At 63.1% G+C, this 24,602-nt stretch overlaps 1 protein-coding gene across 1 annotated transcript; it reads left to right on the top strand.

The window, feature by feature from the left end:
• Positions 1-1,039: 1,039 nt before the first annotated feature.
• Positions 1,040-22,432, top strand: MIGA2 (mitoguardin 2). The gene is made up of 16 exons (XM_028514850.2): positions 1,040-1,139; positions 3,682-3,921; positions 4,748-4,958; positions 6,017-6,129; positions 7,080-7,197; positions 7,849-7,985; positions 11,884-12,001; positions 13,173-13,273; positions 13,828-13,943; positions 14,810-14,882; positions 15,057-15,143; positions 17,409-17,507; positions 17,817-17,951; positions 18,677-18,730; positions 19,468-19,584; positions 19,882-22,432. Exons 2-16 carry the CDS (start codon positions 3,826-3,828, stop codon positions 20,089-20,091), a joined length of 1,785 nt encoding a protein of 594 aa, XP_028370651.1. The 5' UTR covers positions 1,040-1,139; positions 3,682-3,825; the 3' UTR covers positions 20,092-22,432.
• Positions 22,433-24,602: the final 2,170 nt, after the last annotated feature.

Below are 24,602 nucleotides of genomic sequence, written 5' to 3' on the forward strand. Positions count from 1 at the left end.
CTCTGGGACATATGCCTTGCTGTTTCTGGAATTCCTTGCTCTCCTTCTTGTCCAGCTAATTCCTACTTATCCTTCAGGTCTCCCTCTGGGTGTCGCTTTCTTTCTCGAGTCTCTCACCACTGCAGGACAGCCCCGGTCTCCCTCGGTATTCCCCACATTCCTGAGTTTCCCCGCATTCCAGCAATGTTACACAATATCACACAAGATTGTATGCATCTTTGTTACATGTACCTTGTCCACCATTGCGCTCCCACATCTAGCCAGAGGGCTGGCGTGCAGCAGTATTAGTTGTTGAATGAATGAAAGAATACGACCTTACCAATGATTATAGTTTAAGAACTTAGATGTGCCCAGCTCTTCACAGTTATAAAAGGGCTGCCACTCAGTTTTCTTCCACGACCCACCCGAGCCCTCTGACTCTGGCAAGGCAGAGAGAGTCCACCCCCATTTTTACAAAGGGCTACACTGGGTAAAGTCCAGAGAGCTGAAGCGGTAAAACTTGATTCCAGCTCAGGTCGCCCTGATTCAAACCCGGACTTTAATACAGGGCGCAGCTCGGGACGGTCGGAGTTGAATCCCTTGACTCCCGTCTCTCGGGGAGGCACTGTCTAGTAGGGGAGACGCGGCACTTGGGCCAACGACTCCAGAAGCAGGTTGGAAAGTGGCAAGTGTGTAAGAGGATACTGTAGGAAGTCAGAGGCGTGGGGATTTGAAAATGGGCGTTTGAAGTGCAGGAAGGATTTGTCTGTGGAGCCCCAAAGAGGTAGGGGAGCCAAACCCGGGGGCTCCGACTGCCGCAGCTTCCTTCAACAAAGCCCCTTCAAAACCTCATTGATTTTCCTCAGCCCCTTTAAGAGGGCCCCGCCTCACTCCACCAGCCTCCCGCGTCAATACAATCTCTCTGGCCAATCACAGGAGAGAAAAGATCACTTTCGTGCCTCAACCGCACTTAGAGGGCGGGGCATTGAAGAGTTGAGACTAAATTGGTCATGTGACACACCCCCTCCGCGCGGCGCGGTACGGTTCAGAGGCGCTCATTGGCCAAAGTGGGAGTTGGCCACGCCCCCGAGCGGCCGAAGGGTTGGTTGCGCGGACGCCGGGGAAGGAGACGCTGCCCTTCCGCAGCTATGGGATCCCGGGTGAGTGGCGGCCGGGGCTGAGCCCGCCGGGCGGTCGGGCGGGCCGGGGACTGAGGCTTGCGGCCTGCGGGAGCCGGGCCTGAGCGGGGGGACTGGGTAGGGGCGTCGGTGTCCGGGCTCAGCAGGGCTAGGAGGGCCCGCGTTGGAATGAGCAGGTACCTACCTGGTCGTGGGCGGCGCGAGAGGTGGAACGAAAGGTACCGGGCCAGCGAGGAAGATGCCCGGGCCTGGAACGTTGTGGGGATCGGGGCAGGCCTGGGAGAGTACCCGGATGGAAGGAGCGGGTGCGCCGGCCGTGGGCGGTGCCAGTGGACATTCCCAGGGTCCGGGCAAACGATAAGGGAGCTGGACGAGGGCTGCTCTAGCAGATGCCTGGGGAGGAGTGAACCGATTCTGAAGACGGGATACTGCTGGGGTCCCGTGTTCTAGTACCCCGTTTCCGGGCCGGGTCGGACTGGTGAGGTGTCCCGGTGGAATGAACTAGACTGGGCAGAGGATGGTTCAAGGGAGTGCCTGGGTCAGGGGTCGTTGGCCGAGGTCAAGGCGGGAAGGAGGGCTGTTAAGACCAGAGTCCTTAGTGGGATGGTCCAGGGCAAGGGAGGAGGTGACATCCAGTGACATCCCCACTCCCAGGCGGAGAGTGTGGGCATCCAGCCTGAGGGTGTAAGTGCCTCCGTTTGGGGGGAAGGAGTAGGTCCTGCCCAAGGTTATAGGGCTGGAGAGGTGACCGGCCAGGTGGGCATGGCATTAGAAGTGTCCATGGGGTGGGGACATTGCCATGGGCTTATCATCATGCACGCCTCTCTCCGGGCGGTGCCCGGGGTGGGATAGGGCCCGTCTGGTCTGGACCCGGACCCGTCCCTGGAGTGAAGCAGGCTTGGGGGTGGGTGTTGGCACCTTGTATCGGGCGCTCTTTCCCTCAGGCTGGGGCCACAGAGGCTGCTGTTGACCTGCCCGCAGACACAGGCCAGGCCCCTCAGCCCCGTCTCACCCCCGGAACATGTGTTCAGGCTCATCTTCACTACTCCACGAGAGCTTCTTGCTTGGGGTCCCGGGCGTCCTTCGGGTGCAGCGTGGAGGGAGAGGGGGCAGTGTAGCAGGCAGCTCAGGGGAGACCTGTGGCCTTGGGATCCCCCAGAACCGAGGCCACCTTGCAGGCTGGCCATTTACTCAGTGACCTCAGTCGGTTCACTTACCTCTCGGAGCCTCAGGTTCCTTATTTTGTACAGTGGTTGTCGTGAGAGTTCTGTGAGTGGCTAGACTCACAGCGCTCGGTGGAGAGCCTGTGGGAGGCCTGGCCTGGAGTGAGTACTCGGGAAACAGCGCCAGGGGTGGGGGGGGGGGAAGGGGGTGCCTTAGATATTAACCCTGGCCCTGGCCACTGGCAGTCATCACACGGCTCAGTTTGCAGCCCCCTGACAGGGTGTCTCCCACCCTTGATGTGACAGTTTCCTCACCCCAGAACATTCTGCCAACCCCCCCACCCCCACAGCCCGGCCCTAGGGCTAGACTGATAGCATCGTCCTTCCGTCCCACTCACTGGGGATAAGCTGTTTCTTGTGCCAGTCCAGCGACTTTGGCCACCATCCCGAGTAGACAGGGCCTGTCCTGGCCTGTGCATTCCTTCTGCTTTAGCTCCCAGGAGACCTTGAAGGCATCCTGGGTCTTGGTGGTGGTGGTGGCCGCGCTGGTGGTGGTTGAAGAACACCCCTCAGGACCTTGGGAACGGGCCACCTGCAGCTGAGCCACTTCTTCCCAGCCTTAGAATGGGCAGTGGGCGACCCCAGCAGGGTCTCGGGGGGATCTCCCCCAGGGGAGGGCTGTCCTCGCTGCCTGCGGTTCCTCTGGGGCTCGCCCCTTCCTGCTCCCCATCACGTTTAGTGAAAGGGTTGCACGGAGCACAGAGCCTGAGGTCTGAGAGACCTTGGTCCGAGTTCTGACTCTTACCTCCTACCAGCTGTGCCACTGCGCACTCCTGACAGCCTCCCGGAGCCTCCGTTTCCCCATTGGAAATTGGCAAGGGCGGGGAGGGCGAGCAGGAGAGCCTCTGCTTCCCAGAATTATAACCATTCGGTGACACGACGTAGACACAGATGTGCAATGGCCGTTGTTATCTGAGGAAATGCCCTGCTGTTTCCATAACTCGGGCCACAGGAAGTAAAACATTCTTGGCCTTGTGGGATGGTGACAGACTGTATTGCTCCTCGGTCAGGGCCAGACCCTGTGGAGGCCTGAGGTTTATGTTTAGGAAAGAAAGGCCATCGTGTCTGAGACGGACCTGTCCGTCTCTCAGTCCCAGGTCTGCCCTCAGGCCAGCGTGCCAGAGGCACCGCCTTCTGCTCCCAGGGCGCACGGTGGGCAGAGGGTCCGCGGGGCACTTGGCTGCCTTCCTGCTGGTGGACACAGAAGGCTGGGGTCTGGTTCTGGGCCTGGCATCCCCGATGGAGGCTGTGCTCCCTCCTCGCCTCCCGGGGCCCTCTCGTGTGCGTTCCCCGCTCCTGTGCACACGTCCTTGTGTCCGACTGTGTCCTCTGTCTCTCAGCTCTGCGGAGGGACCCCTGGGTATGCGCAGCCCTGTCCCCCCCGGCCGTGGACGGTGCCTGGGACCCAGGAGGCAACCAGCTGAAGACATTCTCCTCGGGAACACTCGGCCCCAGGGGCTCTCGCCCGGGGTGTCGTCCCTGCCATGGCGTTCCGGAGGACAGAGGGCGTGTCCATGATCCAGGCCCTGGCCATGACGGTGGCTGAGATCCCTGTGTTCCTGTACACGACGTTCGGGCAGGTAATGGTGCCGGGTTGTGGTTCCGCCCTTGAACCGCCTGGACCCTGAGACATGGAGCTGCTCGGGGTCCCAGGGAAGTTGGGCCCTCGCTGTGTCGGTCCAGGGGTCTGGGGTCTCCTCTTTGCGCAGAGCAGGGAGGACTGGGATTGGGGTCCGGGGCGCCTGCCTGGCCTTTCCCTGCCATCCTCACGTGCCTGTGCTGACCGGGCCTCCTGGCACTTTCCCAAGCTCTGCCCCGTGGGATGCGGCCCAAGGAGGGGCTCCCGGGCAGGCAGGCAGGCAAAGAGTGGGGCGGGGCGGGGACTCGGACAGACAGGACAGTTGGGGGGACCGAGTGTCTTCGTCTTGCGGAAGTCCCTGAGAAGTGGAGTGGCAGGCCCGGGTTCGCTTTCTGTTTCCCTGTCACCGTGAGCACGTGTGTTAACCGGCGTGGGCCTCAGATCCTGTGCCTGGAGGGAGGATGGGCACGCGGGCAGGACACGCAGGCGGAGGCCTGGCGCAGCGGCCAGAGCAGTGGGTGCTCAGTTGCTGCAGCTGTTGGAGTCGTGGCGGGTGTCAGTGGCGCCTGCTGGACCCCAGACGTGATCTCGGCATCACTGTCCTGCCGGCCCCAGCCCTCTCTTACACTTCTGTGGTCCACATTCCAGAGGGGCTGGCCAGGTTCCCTTCCTGAGGTGGCCACCTCTTTGATTTTCTGGTCAACGGATTGCCCCCAGGTGCCCGAGGTGTCCCCAGTTCCCTTGTGCTCTCGGGGCGGCCCTGCCTGCCTGCCTGCCTGGGGCTGTCCTGTGGAGATGTAACCGGCCGTGTCCCCCTTCTCCCACAGTCGGCATTCTCGCAGCTGCGGCTGACACCAGGCCTGCGGAAGGTCCTCTTTGCCACGGCCCTAGGGACCGTGGCCTTGGCCCTGGCCGCCCACCAGCTGAAGAGGCGAAGGCGGAGGAAGAAGCAGGTCGGCCCCGAGATGGGAGGCGAGCATCTGGGCACCGTGCCCCTCCCCATCCTCATGGCCAGGAAGGCCCCATCGGTGAGGAAAGGTAGGTGTGAGGTGGGCGCGAGGGCCGGGCCTGGAGTCAGGTCCTAGCTGGACCCCTGTGAACGGTGGGTCTGGGGGTGGTGACATCCTGTCTACAAGTTCCTGTCGCCTGGGAAGCGGCGTTGACAGTCGAGCCTCCTTCCTTGTGTCCTTGCGAGAATCTGGGGGGTGGTGCGGCCCAGCGCGTGTCCAGTAGTAGGTGGACGGTTGTTCTCATTATCCAGGGCCCTGGGAGCACCTGGGTCCTTGTGTGAAAAAGAGTTTCCGTTGTGAATTATCACCGCAAAAGGAAAGTGTTGTCTTCGCAACAGTAAACGAGAAGCGTTTAGGTTCGTTTAGAACAGGACCTGAGAAATGCTGATTCGCTGGGTTTCCCTTTTGCAGCAGCGAACCTGGGAGACCGGGGGTGACTTCGACGCCAGCCTCTCGCTCCCCTTCCCCGTACCACCCCCCTCCGGTCTCACTGGTTTCCCTTCCCGTACTTCTCTCACTTAAAGAACAGTGTTCGGTGGGTCCTGCAAAAGTTGTTACCTTGGGTCCTTTTTGGAAGGAGGAGAATTCCTAATCAGTCAACCAGCAGCACAGGGCAAGTCCAGGAGGGAGGAGGCCAGGGAGGCCCTGGCCGGGTAGCTCGGTTGGTTGGAGCGCCGTCCCGACGACGCCAGGGTTGTGGGTTCGGTGCCCGGTCGGGGCAGGTGCAGGAGCCCACCTGCGAGTGCGCGGGTGGGTGGGGCAGCAGGTCAACGTTTTTCTCTCTCTCCCTCCCTCTCTCTAAAATCAACATAATAAAAATAAATTTAAAAAAGAAGAAGGTGGGAAGTAGCTGGGCTTCAGGCCCTGTGCCGGTGACAGGGACACGGGAGCGAGTGGCCCTGGCTTAGTGCCTGTCTGCGAAGTGCCCGGCTCCGGGTTCCCTGCTGCCACCCTGACTGCGAAGGGCAGGGCAGGCCCCAGATGAGGAGGAGGAGGAGGAGAGGGCGGCCAGGAAGAGGGGCGGGCCGGCCTGCACGGAGGCTGGGCAGGAAGCCTGCGCGAGCCCTACTCTCCTGTTCCTCGCAGGCTACTCCAGCCGGAGGGTGCAGAGCCCCAGCAGCAAGAGCAACGACACCCTGAGCGGCATCTCCTCCATCGAGCCCAGCAAGCACTCAGGCTCCTCCCACAGCTTGGCCTCGGTGAGGACGGGGGCCAGGGCAGAGGGGACCTGCCAGGGCCTTGAGGCGCAGTCCCTAGCCGCCAGGCCGGGCTCAGTCTGTGCTCTCGGGGGCCTGTGGACTGGCGGGAAGACGGGGGTAGAGATGTGACACAGTCGTGCGTTCGTTCATACATGCACACGTGCACTCACTCACCATCATCCGTGCAGCAGGCTGTTAGATGGTCACCGGGTGCCAGGCGTCGGTGAGGAAAGGAAAAGGGGGATGGGTGCAGGAGAGAAGCTTACAGCCTCTTGGGGAAGACTTACCTGTGAACATTCGTTCCCTCGTTTGTTCATTCATTCATTGGTTAGACACTGAGCGAGCTTCTGCTCTCTGCCGTGCACTCTGCTAGGTGCTAAGGGTGCAGAGATGAATCACACCCTGGGGAGTGACCGTGGCTCATGTACGCCTCGATAGTCATTCATTCATTCCGTCAGCACCGAGCCCCAGCTCGGAGCCGGGCCCGCCCTAGGGACCCAGGGGTGCGCAGGAGGTGGCTCCTGTGCTGGAGGAACCCACGGCCTGTCAGGGCAGGGGACTGCTCGCGTGGAAGGGCGCTGCGGGGCCCGGCGGGCCCTGGCCGACCCGCACCTGCGGCTGCTTCCTTTCCTCGTCTTCCTGGTCTGCCTGACGGCGGAGCCCCAGAGCAGGGAGCGGGCCCCGGGTGGGTTGGGCTCGAGGCTGCAGGATCCTGGGTTGGCTGTCGGTCCCGGCAGTCTCCGTGAGGTGTAGTCAGGTGCGTGCACCAGGAATGGGTGGACCAGGTTCTTCCGAGGACATGACCTCTGCACTCAGGCTGGCTCCGGGGGTGGTTTCTGGAGAGAGCCAGCGCGGCACGCGGGTGGACAGTCGGGGAGCCTCGGGTCCTGCAGAGAGTCCAGAGAGGCCTCACCCCGCGGTCTTGGGTCTTTGCACCGCCTGGTGCCCAGATGGTGGTGGTGAACTCATCCAGCCCCACGGCTGCGTGCTCGGGACCATGGGACGCCAGGGGGACGGAGGAGTCTGCGACCGCCAGCGACGGCAACGCCGAGAGCCTCTACATGCAAGGTACCCTCCGGGAGGGGCCCCGGGCTCTCCCGGGGCGGGGCGGAGTGGGGTGGCGGAAAGCGGCCTCCTGGGGCTCGGGCCATGCCCAGGACACTTCTCCATCTGCTGCTTTGTACCCCCTCCCCCTCCCCGAACCCAGCCCCCCACCCAGTGGTTTCCGTCCACCGCTGGACCGGGAACAGCCCCCAGGAGCAAATCTGATCAGAATGAAGGCCTGTAAACCGATCAGAAAAGTGGTCAGGGCCCTGGCTGGGTGGTGCAGCGGGGCAGAGCACGCCCTGCACACCCCAAGGTGGTGGGTGGATTCCCGGGCGGGGCCCATGCCTAGGCTGCAGGTTCAATCCCCTGTAAGGGGGGGCACGTGGGAGAGGCAGCTGATCAGGTTTCTCTTTCACACCGATGTTTCCCTTGCTCTTTCACATGGATGTCTCCTCTGCCTCTCCCTCCCTCCTTACCTCCCTCTCTCCCTCCCCTTTCCTCTCCTCTCTCTTTCTAAAACCAATCAACATATCCTTGGGTGAGAATTTTAAAAAGCGATCAGGACCCGGCCCACCAAGTCCTGCCATTTCTGTCCTTCGGGGCCCTCTGGAGGGACTTGGGACGGAGCCGCTCTCCGTCTGCCGGGGCCTGACCCCCCCTCCCTCCTCTCAGGCATGGAGCTGTTCGAAGAGGCTCTGCAGAAATGGGAGCAGGCGCTGAGCGTGGGGCAGCGGGGGGACAACGGCAGCACCCCAACGCCGGGAGACAGCCTCCGGAACCCCGAGACCGCCTCAGAGGCGCTGTCCGAGGTAGGTGGTCCTCGCCCCCCGTCATAGAGAGGGTTGACGGGTAGCCCCCCGCCTCCTGCCAGCCAGCCAGTCCTCCCCTTGGGCGGGAGTTTTCCTCTTGATCAGGGTGTCGGTCCCGCCAAGTAAAACATTCACGTAAGGTAACGTGCTGTGCGCGAGCGTGCCTGGCACGTGGTACTTACAAAGGGAATCACAGCGGCGCTCACCCTGGCCCCAGCCACGCATTCCCGCGGGACTACGGGAAATAGCCTGTGTGCACAGGTGAGTGGATGACGCCGCCTCTGTCTCTCGTTTGTACTTTTTTTGGGACGTCATCTGAATTTTCCATAATGGACGTTTATTTCAACATCAGGAATGAAAAAGTAGAAAAGCTACAATAAAGCATTTTTGTGACAAGCACAGCAAATGTGTGCCCTGGGACGGACGGTCTCTGAGGCGTTCTCCTGTAATAGTAGCAAAACTGGAACCTAACGGCCCAGCAGCCAGGCTCTGGAGCACCACGCAGCCACGAAAAGGCCGAGGGCCGTGGCGTGGGCCGGCAGGCTGCTGTGTGCACCGTGCGGCCAGCGGGAACAGCGAGACGCAGCGTGCGCCTAGTGCGGCCGTGTGTGTGTGTGTGTGTGTGTGTGTGGTTTAGAAAGACACAGCCACGCTCCCGCGCGCCTCTCGGTCGCTACCGGTGTGCGTGTGTCTTACTTTCCTCCAATGGGTGTGCAGGACACTGTCCACGGCGGTCTACAGGGAGGGGGTCTGCAGGGGAAGGTGGAGAGCAGCGGTCGCTGTGCCTTCCTGTCCTTTTCAGGACCTCTCTTCACTGCTCGACTTTCTCGCTCTGAGCTCGTGCTTGTGGGCGGGGTTTGTGTGAGGGGCGGGGCTCTGGGCTCTTTCCGCGTGAGAAACGAAAGGCCCCGTGGGGTGGCTCTGTTGGCTGGCGTGGTCTCGAAACGATGATGAGGCCGTGGGTTTGGTCCCTGCGCAGAGCAGCACCAGAATCCACCAGGGCGCCCGTATGTCGGTGCAACAGCAGATCAGCGTTTCTCTCTCTCCCCACCTCCTTCCTCCCTGTAAACTGAACACACAAACATTGAAAACAAGTAGAAACAAAGCCCTACGAGCTCCCGTGCTCCCCTGGAGCGAGCGAGGTCAGGTGGGGGGCGTCTCTTTGGGGAGCAGTCTGACGATGTCTGGCCCATCAGTTGGGGGTCCCCAGGAGGCGGGGACGACTTCAACTGTGATGGCCGAGGGCGGTGAGTCCAGGGGATGGTTGCGCAGGTGAGGGAGGAGCCGAGACATCTGGCTCCGGAGGCTGTGTGTCCAGAGCTCCCCTGGGAACTGGGAGCTGGGGTCACGCAGGGGCTGACCCGCGGGGACTGTCCCCACTTGGAGTGGGACGGGGCAGGGATGTGGTGTGAGGCAGGATGAGGAGGGTAGTTTCTCCGCCTTCCGCCCCACCCCCTTCCGTCCTGCCCTGGGCCTCTGTTGGAGGGAAGCAGTGTGTAGCCCCGGGGGGACAGGTTGGTGTGCCTGCTGTCCGCCCTGCTGGGGGCAGTAGCTCCGCGGCCTGTCACACAGGCACGATGGCCCAGTTGTGGGGAGCAGAGGTTGGGAAACGCCTGGGGTGCAAGGAAGGCTTCCGCGCCCTAGGGCACACGCAGCGCTTCAGGCCACCTCTGTGTGGGGGCCCGCGGTGGACTGTGTGGGAGCAGGGAGGGAGGGCAGAGCTTTACTTCCAAAATTGCAGTTATTGCCAATACTGCATCTTTTCTTTCTAAAGATTTTGTTTGTTTATTTTTAGAGAGGGGAAGGGAGGGAGAAAGAGAGGGAGAGAAACATCCATCAGTTGCCTCCTGCACACCCCCAGCAGGGGACCTGGCCCACAGCCCAAGTGTGTGCCCTGACCGGGAATCGAACCGGCAACCTTTCTGTTCGCAGGATGAGGCCCAACCCACTGAGCCACGCCAGTCAGGGCTAATGCCGCATCTTAACATTATAGCACTTTCATTGTTTTCCTTATCTCGAAAACAATGAAATAGCCCTTACAAAATAGTGGAAAGTACAGAAGTGGAAAGGCGTGGGGGAAATAAGCGCTCAGGCTGTGATCCGTGTGACGTGGACAAAGGCCTTGCTGAGAGCTGGTGCCCCCGGTGGGACAGTGGTGCTCGCCGTGCCGTCTGAGCCTGAGCCTGGCCCGTAGTAGTTGCTCGGTAAATAGTTGTCATCTTGGGTACTATTGACGCCAGAACCCGTCATCCAGGTGGAGCTGCGTAGTATCCTTGTAGGCATTTTTCTGTGTGAACATTTTTTTTAATACTCAGCAATTTAAAAAAAATATTTTATTTATTTATTTTTAGAGAGGGAAGGGAGGGAGACAGAGAGAGAGAGAGAAACATCAATGTGCGGTTGCTGGGGGTCATGGCCTGCAACCCAGGCATGTGCCCTGACTGGGAATCAAACCTGCGACACTTTGGCTTGCAGCCCGCGCTCAATTCACTGAGCTATGCCAGCCAGCTCCAAAAATTTTTTATTATGATGAAATTCAGTATCTTGATTTTTTTCTTTCGTCATTGGTGCTTCTGGTGTCACGGCTAAGAAACCGTTCCCTGACGCAAGGTCACTTCACAGAGACAGAGCTGGCGGATGTCAGCCAAAGCCATGAGTCGCACGCTGCGTGGGGACGGGTCTGACCCTGTGGCAGAGCTAAGCAGAGCGGCCCATGGCTCCGGGGTCCTGTGGCCTGGACCCACACCCACTCCTCCAGGCTCTCGACAGTGGGCCGGGCCCCCGGACCTCTCTGAGATTTCTCTGTGAAACGGGGTCACAGTAGTGCCTGCCTTTGAGGGGGACCAGGCGCCTGGTCCAGGGCAGGCGCTCGGTGAAAGGCAGCCGTTTGCGTGGTTACGTCCCCGCTGAGCCCTTCCGGCTCCTTCTCCCCAGTGGCCTCGGCCGAGCCGGCCCCAGTCTGCTCCCCAGGGTCTGGTTACGTGCAAGTGCAAGACCTGGCAGCCGCTGTGGAAACAGAGCGGGGCCTGCCGGGGCTCAGCCTCCTGGCCCAGCAGCTCCCAGGGGCAGAGGGGCAGGGGCCCCTTCTTCCCTGTGCCCGGGCCCGGAGGCGAGGGGTGGCGGGGAGGGCACTGGGGCCGCGAGCCGCCAGCCTCGGGCACTGCGCCTTCCCGGGCGCTGCACGCAGCTCTTCCTGGGCTCCCGGCCGCTCTCCCAGTGCAGCGGTGGCAAGGGCCGCGAGTGTTCTAGTGGCTGCCGCTCACTGGCGTATCTCCTTCCTGCTTTCCGAGGGTCCTGGGAAGCAGGCACTCTTAACCCAGTTGACAGATGGGCAGACTGAGGAAACCGAGGCTCAGAACGGGGATGCTTTTTGCTCCAGGTCACACAGCTTGGAGCTGGTGGGGCCGGGGTCTGCACCCAGGCTGGCCCAGGTCAGGATGGCATTGCCAGTAGGAAGCCTCGCGTGTCGTTGGAAAGTTCCTAGAGACCACGTGAAAAAGCAAAAGGAAACAGATGAGTTAATTTTGATAACATACGGTAGTTGACGTAAGCCGGTCTATCCAGAATGCTGTCGTTTCAGCAGGCGATCAGCACGAACAGTGGCCGGGACTGAGTGTGTGTGTGTGTGTGTGTGTGTGTGTGTGCATTCGGTACCAGGTGCTGGAGATCCGGTGTGCGTTTATGCTCCCGGCTCGTCTCGGTTGCCGCTGACCACGTTTCAGCAGCTCGCTGGCCACCTTTGGCTTCTGTGTCGGGCGGCTCCAGCACTCACATGGCAGGGCCTCAGAGCCTGCCCCTCTCCCTCCAGGGGCTGGGCCCCCCTGTTCTTGGTGAGGGGCGGGGCCGTTGGCGTGGGAGCTTGGAGGGCCTGGGCTGATGGCCACCCTCTCACCCACAGCCGGAGTCACAGCGGAGAGAGTTTGCGGAGAAGCTGGAGTCCCTGCTGCACCGCGCCTACCACCTGCAGGAGGAGTTTGGGTCCACCTTCCCGACCGACAGCATGCTGCTGGACCTAGGTGAGCCGGGCCCTTCGCGGGCAGCACTGGGGTGGGTGCGGGGAGGCAGCCAGAGAGCCGCAGTGGGACTCCCTCGGTGCATCAGGCAAACCAGAGTCCCCAGGGCCCTCAGGCCGCCTCTGATCCAGCGCACAGACAGGGAAACCGAGGTCCTGAAGGGGTTGAGGGGTGCTCTGACACGTGGCAGGTGGGAGCAGGCTGGGGTGAGGCCCTGGGGGGCCCCTGCACCCGTGCCCTTGGGAGTAGGCCTTGGGCTTCTTCAGGCCTTTGGTTTGAGCCTCTTCCTTCAGGCAGTGGGTGGGCAGAGGGGGTGGCCCCCAGGATTATCCGAGAGTAGGCTGGGGGCCAAGAACCTGTGCCCGCCATTTCCCTGCCCCACGGGGCTGAAGGGGCGTGGCATCCCTGGGAGAATGAAGTTATGCAGCCAACAGCCAGTGTCGCCCCAGCAGCTGCTGGGTGCCAGACCCTGCGCCGTGAACTGGGCGGCCCCCAGAGCCTCCCTGAGTGTGCTGGCAGACCCGAGGGGAACAGTGGACTCCTGAGCATCTGGCTCCTCGGCTCCACCGGTGGCCACCCAGGCCCGGTGCAGGCTGGCCTGGGCGACGCGATTCCCACAGCCCCGCCCTGAGCGGCTTCGCCTGTCTGAGGCCCCACTTCCTCCGGCCCCCCACTGGCAGGGAAGGCGGGTGGGGCTTTCAGGGGGTGAACTCTGCAGGTCAGTGTCACAGGCCTTTCCCAGGTGCCCTTAGCAGCCTCATGTCCTTAGCAGCCTTGAGGTCCAGGCCCCTTAGCCCTCAGGTGGGTGAGGACGGGAACTCCGAGGGAACTCCAAGGGAGTGGTTTGTGGGCCCCAAAAGCCCTTTGGTGTCGAGATAGCCAAGTTTTGGCTGGTCAGAGAGGGGAAGCGACCCGTCCGGGGCCACACAGCACCCTGGGGCCTGCCTCTGAGGAGCTCGGGGCCACCAGGAGTCAGGGTGCGGCCGTGGGCCGGTCCCCTCAGCAGCCTCATGTCCACGCCCAGCTGTGCCCCCCACGAGGACGTCTCAGGGTCGATGGCGAGGGCCCTGGGTCCTCACGCACGCGTGTTCGGTGGAGGGGGGCGCCGGGTGCATGCGTCCCACCAGGGAGCTTGGGGGTCTCGGCTCAGCCCTCCTCTCCCCGCTCTTCGCAGAGCGGACCCTCATGCTGCCCCTGACTGAGGGCTCCTTGCGCCTGCGGGCGGACGACGAGGACAGCCTGACCTCGGAGGACTCCTTCTTCTCCGCCACCGAGGTGACGCAGGAGGTGGAGGGACACGGGTGGGTGGGGTGGGGGCCGGTCCTCTCTGTGACCTGGGTGAGCATGGCCGTGGGAAAGTGCAGCCGTTCGCAGAGTTCGGCCGTCTCCAAGTGTCGCTCCCTGGGGACTCCGTGTGGCCGCTGGGGCCCGGGAGGCCCGGGAAGCCGGGGCTCATAGGTCCTGGGGGTGAGGGCGGGGGTCTCCGCCCCCACCAGCTCCGGCCCACACTGGCCTCTCCCTTCCCCCTGCCACACGCCCGCTGCCTGGCGGCAGCCCCCTGCCATGGCCCATGTGTCAGGCCCCGCTGTCCCGGCCTGCGGTGGGAGGACACGGGCTCGGGCTCCTTTGGGAAGGGCCCCTGGAGACGGGGACACGAGGGCCCGAGATGGGCTCGAACCCCGGCCTTCTGCCTCTCGGGCCAGTGCTCCTTCAGACGTCCCCCCTGGGAGGCCGGCCCCTTGGGCATCCGCTGGGCATGGGTGCTCAGACCCCGGGACGCTGTTCCCAGGGGCTCTGACCTGCCTCCCTCCTCCTCTGCCCCTGCCCAGCTCTTCGAGTCCCTGCGGGCCGGCGATTTCCCCGTGCCGCTCTCCAGGCCCGCCGCCGCCTACGAGGAGGCCCTGCAGCTGGTGAAGGAGGGGAAGGTGCTCTGCCGGACCCTCCGGTGAGTGAGCGCGCTCGGGGCGGGCAGGGCGGGCGGGGCAGGCGCCGGCCCCCTCGGAGGAGGCTGGAGCAGCCAGCGGTCTTTCCTCCGTGAGGGCTCGGCTGGGCTGGGCTCACCGAGGGCTGCGATGGGCTGGCACCCACCCCCGCACCACTGAGGAGGGCCTGGGCTGGCCCCGGCCGGGCACCGAGACAGGCATGTCTGGAATTAATGACGACAAATCAATACAATTAATACATAAAGCAACAGTGTTTCGTGCTTAGTCTAAGCTCTCCGAGGGGCCGGCCACGGAGACACAGGGGGCCTTGTTCCTTGGCCCCGTGTCCCGATACGACCCTTTCTGAGGTATATTTAGGCTTCTTAATTCATTTTAAATTAATTTTCCTGTGTGACATGAAAATCTCAGCTTGGCTTTTGGGCAGGGTTCCAGATTCAAGATCTGTGTGTTTAAAGTCCATGGGCTGAGGTAGCGAAAAGCCCCAGCCGGAGCCTGGTGATTCGGCTAAAGGGCAGCCAGACCCTGCTGGGTGGCAGCCCCCTGCCCTGGCGTCCAGCCAACCGGGAGCCATTGGCCATTTCTGTCCTCTGCTAACTGGGGCCGAAAAGAGGCCAAGGTCAGCCCAGCTCCCAGTGACTAGACCTGCCGGCCGTGCCCGGGGTTACTGAGGCCGACATGTCCTCAGAGAGCACCCAGGCAGCCTCTTGCTTTGGTTTGGGGGAGACCGAGGCGCATGGCGGGGCAGACAGCTGCCCCAGGTCATGCTGCCAGGCCCGGGCAGCGCCACCTGGGGCTCCGCCCAGAACCCCGTGGGGGCTTCGCCGGATGGGGCCCAGGGGGGGGCGAGGCTGACTGTGCTTCCCCGCAGGACGGAGCTGCTGGGCTGCTACAGCGACCAGGACTTCCTGGCCAAGCTGCACTGCGTGCGACAGGCATTCGAGGTGGGTGCGGGGTGGGGCTCCTGGGAGGGTGGGGTCGGGGTCTGGGCAAGGGCAGGCGGGTCCCAGTGAGCTGGGGGGTCACCTGCTCTGCTCAGCACCTGGGACCGCCCTCTCCCTGGCTGTGGGGGTCTGCCAGCCAGGCGGCTCACTCTCCCCCTGCCCCCCGCTCCTTAGGGCCTTCTGGAAGACCAGAGTAACCAGCTCTTCTTCGGGGAGGTCGGCCGGCAGATGGTGACGGGCCTAATGATGAAGGCTGAGAAGGTAGTTGCGGGGGGGGGGGGGGGGGGGGGCCTTCTTTCAGGTTCTCCCCCCACTCGGCTTGTTCTGTTTCAGGTTCTAACTTGTACTTGGTTGTGTGAAAAGAAATGAAAGAAAAGCCCTACCTGGAATCAAGCAGGGGAACTTGGACTTCACCCTGTGGGAGAGCTGGGGAAGGCTTGGGGGTTTTTTTCTGCGCTAATTTAAAAAAATGTGGGTCTGTATTGCTTCTTATTTCTGATCACAATAGAACACAGCTCTGCAGAATTCACCAGCTATGAAACGCAAACCGTAGGGAGTCTCACGGCCCATCTGTCCTGCCCGCTTCTGTGGACTCTGCCCCTTGAACTTGTTGTTTAACCTCCAAGGCTCGGGCCGTGCCCGTGGCCTCTGCAGCCTCGCCGTGCCGTGTGTGAGCGTGTCCTGCTCACGTGTCCTCACGGTGACGTTGACCGGTTGTGTTGCGTCCTGCTGGGCGGGCGGCTGCCCGTGGCTTGTCCGGTCCTCCCGGGGATGGGTGTCTGCCCTGGGCCTTGTGTGTCAGGGGCGAGGACACCGCTTCACAGCCAGTCCTGGCAGTTCCCTCCACGTGTTGAGGCTGGCTATGGGACAGTGCCGTGGCTGTGGCCACGGCCGAGGCAGCCCTGGGCGCCGGCGTGGGGCCAGCGTGCCCTCCCACACCCCTTAACAGCGTAGGTCCTCGCCAGCAGTGTGGGAGTGCGGCTCCTTACATTCTGGCCAATGCTGGGTGTTAATCATCTTTTTAGTCTTTATTTTGTTCACGCTCGATGTTTCTTTCATCATCGGTGAGGCTGCGTCGATTTCCATGTCAGTGGGACACCCGTGTCCCCTCTCTTTGACGGGTCTGAGCAAAGCTCTTGAAGGTGCCTTTGCCCCCTCGGTCCTTTCTCCTCATGTGTCAGGGCAGTGGTTCCGAACCCCACCCGTGACCTCGTCCCCCAGCTGCGTAAGAGGCTCCCGCTGCCCTCGGTGTCAACGGCAGGCTTCCCTCGGTGGCCTGCCACACTGTGCGCTCTGCCCCGTCCAGACGGACTGGTCCCAGGCTTCCGGTCCACGCCGACTTCCCCCCTGACGGGGGCCTTTGCCTGTGCTGGTTCCTCTGTGCCTGGCCCGCTCTTCCTCCATCCTTCGTTTGCTCCATCCTTCATTTGTTACCGTCGTTGTGAGGCGCGCTGGCGAGGGTGCGAAGGTGCATCTGTGGGCTTTAGCGAGAGAATAGGCGGACCCCCGTGTATCCGGCACCCGGGCTCAGAGGTGCAGCCATACTGGCGTCTGGAAGCTCCCTAGCCCCCAGCCTCCCGCCCCTCTTCCTTGGTCACCTGTCTCCTAAGTCCCCGCCAGGTAGCTCTTTCCCTGAGATGCCTTCACCTGGCTCCTCCCATCGAGGGCCCAGCCCGGCCCCTCACTCCACATCCCACTCGTGGGCTGTCGGTGTCCTTGCTCAGTAAGCTCCGCCCCCGCCCTGTTGGCCTCATGGTGAACACCACTCCGGTGCCGCCTCTGCCCGTGGTTCTGGAAACGGCACCAACCTGTCCATGCTCTTCGGTGTCAGCTCCACCCCGCCCGGCTCTCCGACACACCCTTGATGTCTCGGAACCTCAGTCTTCTTATCTGTAAAGTGGGCATAACACCAGGGCGCCCCTCTCAGGACGGTACAAACTAGGTGCGTTGACCCACATTAGATCAGTCCCAGCACGTACTAGCTGCCCGTGTCCATAAGGCACCTTGGGTCCTGCTCCAGCCGAACCTCGAGGTGCCGGGGAGCGAGGGACCCGCCCGTGTGCCAACAGCTCAGGCACCACTCTGCCGAGGCCCGGGCACCGGCCGACTGTGTCACGTGCGCGAGCTCATCGGCTGCCCCGGAAAAGCCCCACGAGTGTGGAGCTGCGGCTTCTCCCGTCCCACCAGCGAGGCTCGAGGTCATGGCGGTTTGGATCTCTGGCCGCCTGACTCGGGCTCGAGTCCTCGCCCACGCTTCCAGAGTGGGCTCCTGCCGCAGGGCGGGCGCACCTCCCGGAAGACGGTGGGTGCTCGGGAACAGGCTGGGCGCCTGCTGTGGGGTCTGTTCTGGGGACACCCTGGTCTCCGCAGGGGCACATGGAGGTGGGCAGGGCACCCTCCTTGCCTCGTCGCCTCCGCGGCTGCCGCTCAGCAACTGGCCCTGGCCCTGCCTTGGCACGTCCCCGTCCACGGGCCAGCCCATCCCCACAGATCTGGTCCAGCCGGGCCCGGGCCTTCTCCCCACAGAGCCCCAAAGGCTTCCTGGAGAGCTACGAGGAGATGCTGAGCTACGCCCTGCGCCCGGAGACCTGGGCCACCACTCGGCTGGAGCTGGAGGGCCGAGGGGTGAGTCGGTTGGTGCTTAGCGCCCGAGAGAGACCCTGAGCAGGGGGCGTGGGGGGGGGTGCCTGTGCGGAGGTCCGCCTTGATTCCGAGGGCCTCAGGTAGCTCCATCATGGCCGTGAGCCCCCAGTTTCTGCCCCGCCCCAGGCCCGGGCCGCGGGAGAGATGGCCCCGGCTGCACCGGGTTGCACAGCAGAGCTGCGTCTATGCCCCGTGGCGGCCCCGCACGGCCTCGCCCCCTCCGGCCCCCGGCCTCCCCCCACCACCCCCCCAGACCCAGGTCCTGGCCGTAGAGCAGCCCGCCTCTCGCAGGTGGTGTGCATGAGCTTCTTCGACATCGTGCTGGACTTCATCCTCATGGACGCCTTCGAGGACCTGGAGAACCCCCCGTCCTCGGTGCTCGCCGTCCTGCGGAACCGCTGGCTGTCAGACAGCTTCAAGGAGACGGTGGGTGGCCGCCCCCGCTCCCAGCGCACACTCGCAGGGACGCATGCGTCGGCCTGGACCCTGGGCCCCTCCGTCCCTGGCTTTGGGTACCGAGGCTGGGCTCCCCCATCAGTCAGCGGTCACCCCACTGGGCTGGCCTCTGCTCCTCTGCCCCAGAGGAGCCTCCCAGGGACCCCATTGTTCTCCTCAGCAACGTGGTAAAGCTAGTGGCCTGTGCGTTGTCCTCCCCTGCAACGGTTTCGCCTACTTGAGTCTGCTCATTCCGAGCCGGCGGTCACGCTATCCAATTTTAATGCATCCTATTGAGTTAAAACATGGAAGAGGATCAGCAGGAGAGCGTGAGCTCAGCGCCCCTGCAGGGCGAGGGCACCCTCGGGAAGCCCAGGCGGGTGGCAGGGGCCGGTCTCACAGGCAGTGTCCAAGCTCTCGCTGTGGATCCCTGGATGGGATGGGGTGCCGCCGGCCCACAGCCCTTCTAGAGGTCGGGAAATGGAGGCCCCGAGGTGCCCAGCGGCTGGTCCCTGGGCCCGCAGGGGTCAGCGTGAGCGTCAGGCTTCAGGTTTAGGTGTACCTGCTTCCTGACTGAGGGGCCGTTAGCGGCAGAGCCCAGACACCAGCCCCGCCTTCCTGCTGGGAGTGAGGGCTCGGGGCCGGGTCGGGTGGCGGGCGGGGGCTGTGGCCCAGCCTGTCGCTCTGGCACCCACTGGGTCCCGTCTCTGCTCTAGGCCCTGGCCACTGCCTGCTGGTCGGTCCTCAAAGCCAAGAGGAGGCTGCTGATGGTGAGTGACCCAACAGGGCCCTTGGCGAGTGCCGTGGGGCACTTGTGGCGGGGGAGCGCCCGCTCAGCTGCCCCTCTGTTCGGGGCATGCTGGCCTGTGGTCGGGGCAGGGCAGGGCAGGGTGGGCAGGAGAATGGGGCAGGTGCAGGGAGGCCCCAGGCCTGGCCGCACCTTTGGGTCTCTGCCACAGCACGGGCCGCCTGTCCCCCCAGTGCTCCTCCCCTGACCAGGAGTGCCTTCACCTCACCCCGCGGGGCCCAGCAGAGCAGGACGCTGGGAAATGCTGAGGGGATCGGAGGGGGAAGGGCATCCTTGGAGCGAGGGAGGGCACAGGCAGAGGCGTGGCAGCCGGCTTGGGCGGGGCGTCCGGGTGGGGGCGGGACACCCCGGAGCAGACACGGGGCTGCAGTTATCTGCCCTCCCAGGCGGCGCCGGCTGCCCGGTCTGGCCTGCGGTCCTTGTCCCTCTCCGCCAGCCAGGCTCTGCTGCCCAGCTGATACCAGCTGCCGCCGCCACACACGCTGGGCACTTCCTGTGCCGAGCCCTCCCCAGGCCCCTCCTCGGGCAGCCCTCACGGCAGCCCCGAGGTCCCCCCGGTTCTGCGGAGGTGAGCACGTGGTCTTCCCCAGTCACCTGTCCGCGGCCACCCAGCGCAGATGTGAGTGCCCCAGGCCCCCTCTAAAGCCCGGCTCCGAAGGGGCCGCCGGGGGCCCAGCCTCAGCCTTGCCGCCCCAACAGGTGCCTGACGGCTTCATCTCCCATTTCTACTCCGTATCGGAGCACGTTAGCCCGGTCTTGGCCTTCGGCTTCCTCGGACCCAAGCCCCAGCTCGCCGAGGTCTGTGCTTTCTTCAAGGTGAGTGGGGAGTGCGGTGGTTGCCACCACCACCGGGCCCTGCCTGCCGTGGCCCCTGGAATCCGAGCCCTGCAAGGTGCCAGGAGTGGAGCGAGAGCCTGGCCTGCACCCCACCCCCCCCACCCCCGAAAGGGCCCTGGGGCGCCTGTGGAGAGCACACTTGGCCCCTTCCACGGGGAGCCTGGCCCGGGGTGGGGGGGGTCTGAGGAAGCCCAGGACAGCTCTGGGGGTCTGGAGGCCTGGCGGGGGCGGCGGGCAGGGGCGCCGGCCCAGGCCTCACGCCAGCCCTGCCCCCAGGACCAGATCGTGCGGTACCTGCGGGACATGTTCGACCTGGACAACGTGCGCTACACCTCGGTGCCGGCGCTGGCGCACGACATCCTGCAGCTGTCCCGGCGCCGCAGCGAGATCCTGCTCGGCTACCTGGGCACGGCGCTGAGCAGCAGCAGCGCCGGCCTGAACGGGGCGCTGCCCCGAGAGAACGGCCCCCTGGAGGAGCTGCAGTAGCGGCCGCAGCAGGCTGGGAGGGGTGGCCGCCGCAGCCTCGTCCGCGTGGGTGACGGCAGAGCGAAGGCGCCCCCTTCCTCCTTCGGGTTGGCACCCAGGGGCCTGGCTTCTACGGCCGTCGGCAGCAGCAGAGCCCTGGCTGTGGTGACCATGGGCAGTTGCCCCTGACCTTGCCCCTCCCCCATCACCTGGGAATTCCTAAGGCCTGGGGGGGGGCAAACTTCCTTGGAGAGGGATGTAGCCCTTAGGGACCCCCCTGACTGCCCTCGGCTGTTCCTGGGGAAGCAGAGGCCGGACCAGCGGCCAGTGGGGCCTGCAGGAGAAGGCAGTGAGAGAGAGAGGGGGGAAGGTGTGAGGGGAATCAGGGCAGGCGGAGCCGGGGTGCCCTGGGTGTGGGACCCCAAGAGCTCCCCCAACCCGGGGCTACCGACAAGTGAGCTGGGAGGGTGGTGGAAAAAGGTGGGGGCAGCAGGGCTCTGTGGTCAAGGTCGCTGATGTCTCAAGCCAGCAGGCACTTGGGTTGAAGGTTTCAGAGTCCAGGCACACGGCTGGCCATTGCCAGGACCATGCCGCCTCCCTAGAGTTTGCAGCTCCAGAGAGGGAGGGTGGGGGCCTTGGACTGGGAGGGTGGGACTGTGGGCCCCTTGGTAGCAGCAGGCGGGACCCTCGGGAGGGGGGAGAGAGGAGGGCCTGCTCCCCCTGTGCTCGCATCTGGGCAGGGGGCGGGTCCTGGACAGATCCCAGCACCAGGCCAGGGCATCGTCCTCGGGCATTCCCTCTCCCTGCCAGAGCCTGTCATTCCTCCTCCCGCTCCCGCCACCACCAAAGACAGGAGGCGGGGCTGGTCCTCCCGCCCCTACCCACCTCTTTGGGCGAGCCCGGGACTTCCCAGGTGGTGCCAGGCGCTGAGCTGGAGGCTGTGACCCAGCCCGTCCCCTGTGCTGCCGTGGCCCGAGGGGCGAGGGGCCCAGGGACCACACGGGGCGGGGGGCAGTCAGGAGGCGTGCCGGCCGGGCCGGCCTTCAGCCGGACGTGCAGATGCTCTCCGGTTGGTCAGGCTGCAGCGTGGCGCCCCACCTGCCTCCCCGCTGGCCCTCGGAGGGAGGCGGTCAGCCCGTGTCCCCGCGTCGCTTGTCCCCACACCGCGGGGCTTCTCTCGGCCCTGCAGACTCACTTCTCTTAGGGTGTTTCCACCCGAGCCGTGACGTTTTATTTATTGCCTTAACACTTTATTTTGAGGTTCTGCCCCTGTCCAGGTTGGGAGGCACGTGAGAGAAATACCCTTCCCCTGGTTCTCCATCCTCTGGATGTGGGGGAGAAAGGCGGGGGCGGAACCCCCCGCCTGCCCCTGAGCGGCAGAGGGGCCCCAAGGGGGAGTGATCGTGCCCGTTTGGGTCCAGAGGGAGGGGGAAATGGGGGAGGGAGATGCTGGGCATGGTCCACCCTCTGTGAGCCCACTTTCCTCCTAGAGTCCGCCCCCCACATGCCCGCATCTCCCTGCACCGCCCGTACTCCCCAGACGGGGGCGCTGCTGCGCACTGAGCTCGGTCTGACTCTGAGCCCCGCAGCTTCCCCGGTGGGAGGCCCGGGTGGCGCCCCTCCCCCTCAACCCAACATTCCGTTCGTTTGCACTTAACCCGCGCTGTGAATGTAATCTCGGGCCGGGCCCGGCCCACACTGATTTGCTCCCACATCACACACAAGTGGCATTTTCATTCATTTCGTCTGTTTACACGTCCATGCACTGCCCCTGGCGCTCGGTCTGTCACGGCTTCCGACTTTTGTACGGCAGAGCATCTGTGTGTCGACTTCGAGTGGAATAAACGATGTAAGGGATTTCTCTCCGAGTTGCCGTGCCTCTGGGTACACACGTGGCCGTTTACTTCCTGGGCCGGGGCTGGGGACGCTCTCTTTGGGGCGCAGTGGGCGGGGGTTCCAGGAGGGCAAGGGGCGAGGGCAGCCTGGTGGACGTGCCGAGTCCTTCCCGGGCCACTGAGCCTGGTGGGGTCCACGTGGTCTGCGGGCTGGGAGGGCCCCTGCTGCGGGAGGAGGACCGGTGGCCAGTGAAATGCTTGGGGGCGCAGGTGTGGGTGGGCAGCCTGGGCGTGGAACAGCTCAGGCAGATCTAGGTGGGGCGGCTTCTCCGGGGCCCGTGCCCACGTCTGCAAGATGCAGGCGTTGGAGGAGACCGGGAGCGAAGACGCAGGCGCAGTCACTAACCGCCTGAGCTGGTGCGAACCAGGGCGAGGCGCTGGGGCAGGTGGGAGCGGCAGGTGGGAGCCCGCCTGACCTTCAGCTGTGTTCCTGGGTGCTCACCGCAAACTTCATTTGAAGGGTGCTTTTTTTTTCTTAAAGATTTTATTCATTTATTTTTAGAGAGGGAAGGGAGGAAGAGAGAGGGAGGGAAACATCAATGTGCGGTTGCTGGGGGTCATAGCCTGCAACCCAGGCATGTACCCTGACTGGGAATCGAACCTGTGACACTTTGGTTCGCAGCCTGCGCTCAATCCACTGAGCTACGCCAGCCAGGGCTAGCAGGGTGCTTTAAAAAAAAAGAAGAAAAAACTTGGAAAATGTTCAAAGGTACTGAAAAGTTAAAAAGAAAACCATATAAAGCCTACCCATAAAATCAACACCTTGTCAGTAATTAACATCTTGCCATTTTTTAAACGATTTTATTTATTTATTTTTAGAGAAGGGAAGGGAGGGAGAAAGAGAAACATCAATGTGTGGTTGCTTCTCATGCGTCCCCCACTGGGGACCTGGCCTGCAGCCCAGGCATGCACTCTGACTGGGAATCGAACAGGCGACCCCCTGGTTCGCAGACCAGTGCTCAATCCACAGCCACACCAGCCAGGGCCATCTTGCCATTTCTTCTAAAAAAATATTTTAGAGAAGTTCCAGACATGTGCTTTACCTGCAAGCACCTGAACAAGCAGATCTTAAAAACAAGGTAGTTCTCTGACATGACCAAAATACCATAGTCACACCTCAGAAATGTATCAGTCATTCTCTCATATCTGCTGGGACTCTGGAAACAAGTTTCCGATCAACTAAAGGACTCAAGTTCCACCTGAGAAGGAAAGTGTGTGACTCCCTTTGCCAGTTGTAGAGACGCCAGCTGACACGGTCACCTCCAGTGCTGGCAAGTAGGCGGGTTTGACTGAAACAGCTTTAATGAGGTATCACTCGTGTGCCATAAGATGCATTCGATTGAATGATTGTTCTCTTAGTTTAGGGAGCGCAGCTGTTGCCACCACCACAGGAAGACCCCTTGTGCCCACCTGCAGTGAGCCCCCCGGCCCCCGGCCGCTACTTCCCTCTCTCCACTCGCCTTTTATACATTCCTGCACACGGCCCCCGCCGTAGGTGGTCTTCGTGCCCGGCTTCGAATGACGTTTTGTGATTTGTCCGTTTTATGGCACGTACCAATTAATTTCTCTTGCTGACTAGCATTCCATAATGCAATTGAGTTTTTCCGTTTTTTGAATACTGCTGTACACTCGTGGGTTTTTATGTGATACGGGCAGTTACAATCTCTTCTGGTGCTCAAGTGGCCACAGATTTGGCCGGCGATAACCCTTCCGAGCTGCCTCCTGGGCCCTTTGGACCCCCCCCCTGCCCCCCCCCCCGCCTCGTCCCCATCCTCCTTTGAGCACTTCCTGCCTTTCTAGAATAACATGATGTTCCCAGAAGCCAAACCCCGGGGACCGGAGCCGGGGAGGCCCTGAGGGAACCCTGGCCCACTTCTGCGGCAGACCGGGGACTGCCCAGGGATCCAAACACACAGACGCCCGAGGTGAACGAAGCAGCCTCTAACGTGGGGGGCCGTGGCCGACACGGTTTGGGCAAACGGGCCCGGAGAGCACACGTGACGGAGTGCCAACCGGTGTCACGCTTTGTGCCTCCGGTGTCAGGGCTGCCCTGTCTGACCTCTGCGGGAGGAGGGGCCAGAAGGAAAGGCCAGCCCCGCTCGGGACAGCTAGGGACTCTGGGAGAGCCTGGTTCTCCGGGCTCATCCGAGGACGCCCAGGGAGCAGGCCGGCGACTTCCGCAGGGTCTCCGAGGTTCCCCGTGCGGCATTCACACCCCCACTCCCGAGCCCCTCGTCCCCATGCCCGGTCTGACCTGTCCCCTCCGCCATCTCACGGGACCCCGCAGTGGCTCCTGGGCGCATCTCCGTCAGAAATGCATCCGTGAGCGCGCCGGAGGTACGCACGAGGGTGCTCCCAGCAGTGCTGGCTGTGACCCCCAGACCCGGACACACCCCAGATGCCCGTTAAACGTCAAATGGAAGCCCTGGCTGGCGTGGCCCCTCGCACTGGATGCTGCCCTGCGAACTGAAAGGTCATCGGTTCCATTCCCAGTCAGGGCACGTGCCTGGGTGTGGGCCAAGTCCCCACTTGGGGGAGTGCGAGAGGCAAGTGATCCACTATCTTCTTGCACATCGTTTCTCTCCCTCTTCCTCCCTCCCTCCCCTTCTCTCTAAAAATAAACAAAATCTTTAAAGA

Source organism: Phyllostomus discolor, chromosome 3, assembly GCF_004126475.2.
Source record: "Phyllostomus discolor isolate MPI-MPIP mPhyDis1 chromosome 3, mPhyDis1.pri.v3, whole genome shotgun sequence".
Classification (NCBI taxonomy): domain Eukaryota; kingdom Metazoa; phylum Chordata; class Mammalia; order Chiroptera; family Phyllostomidae; genus Phyllostomus; species Phyllostomus discolor.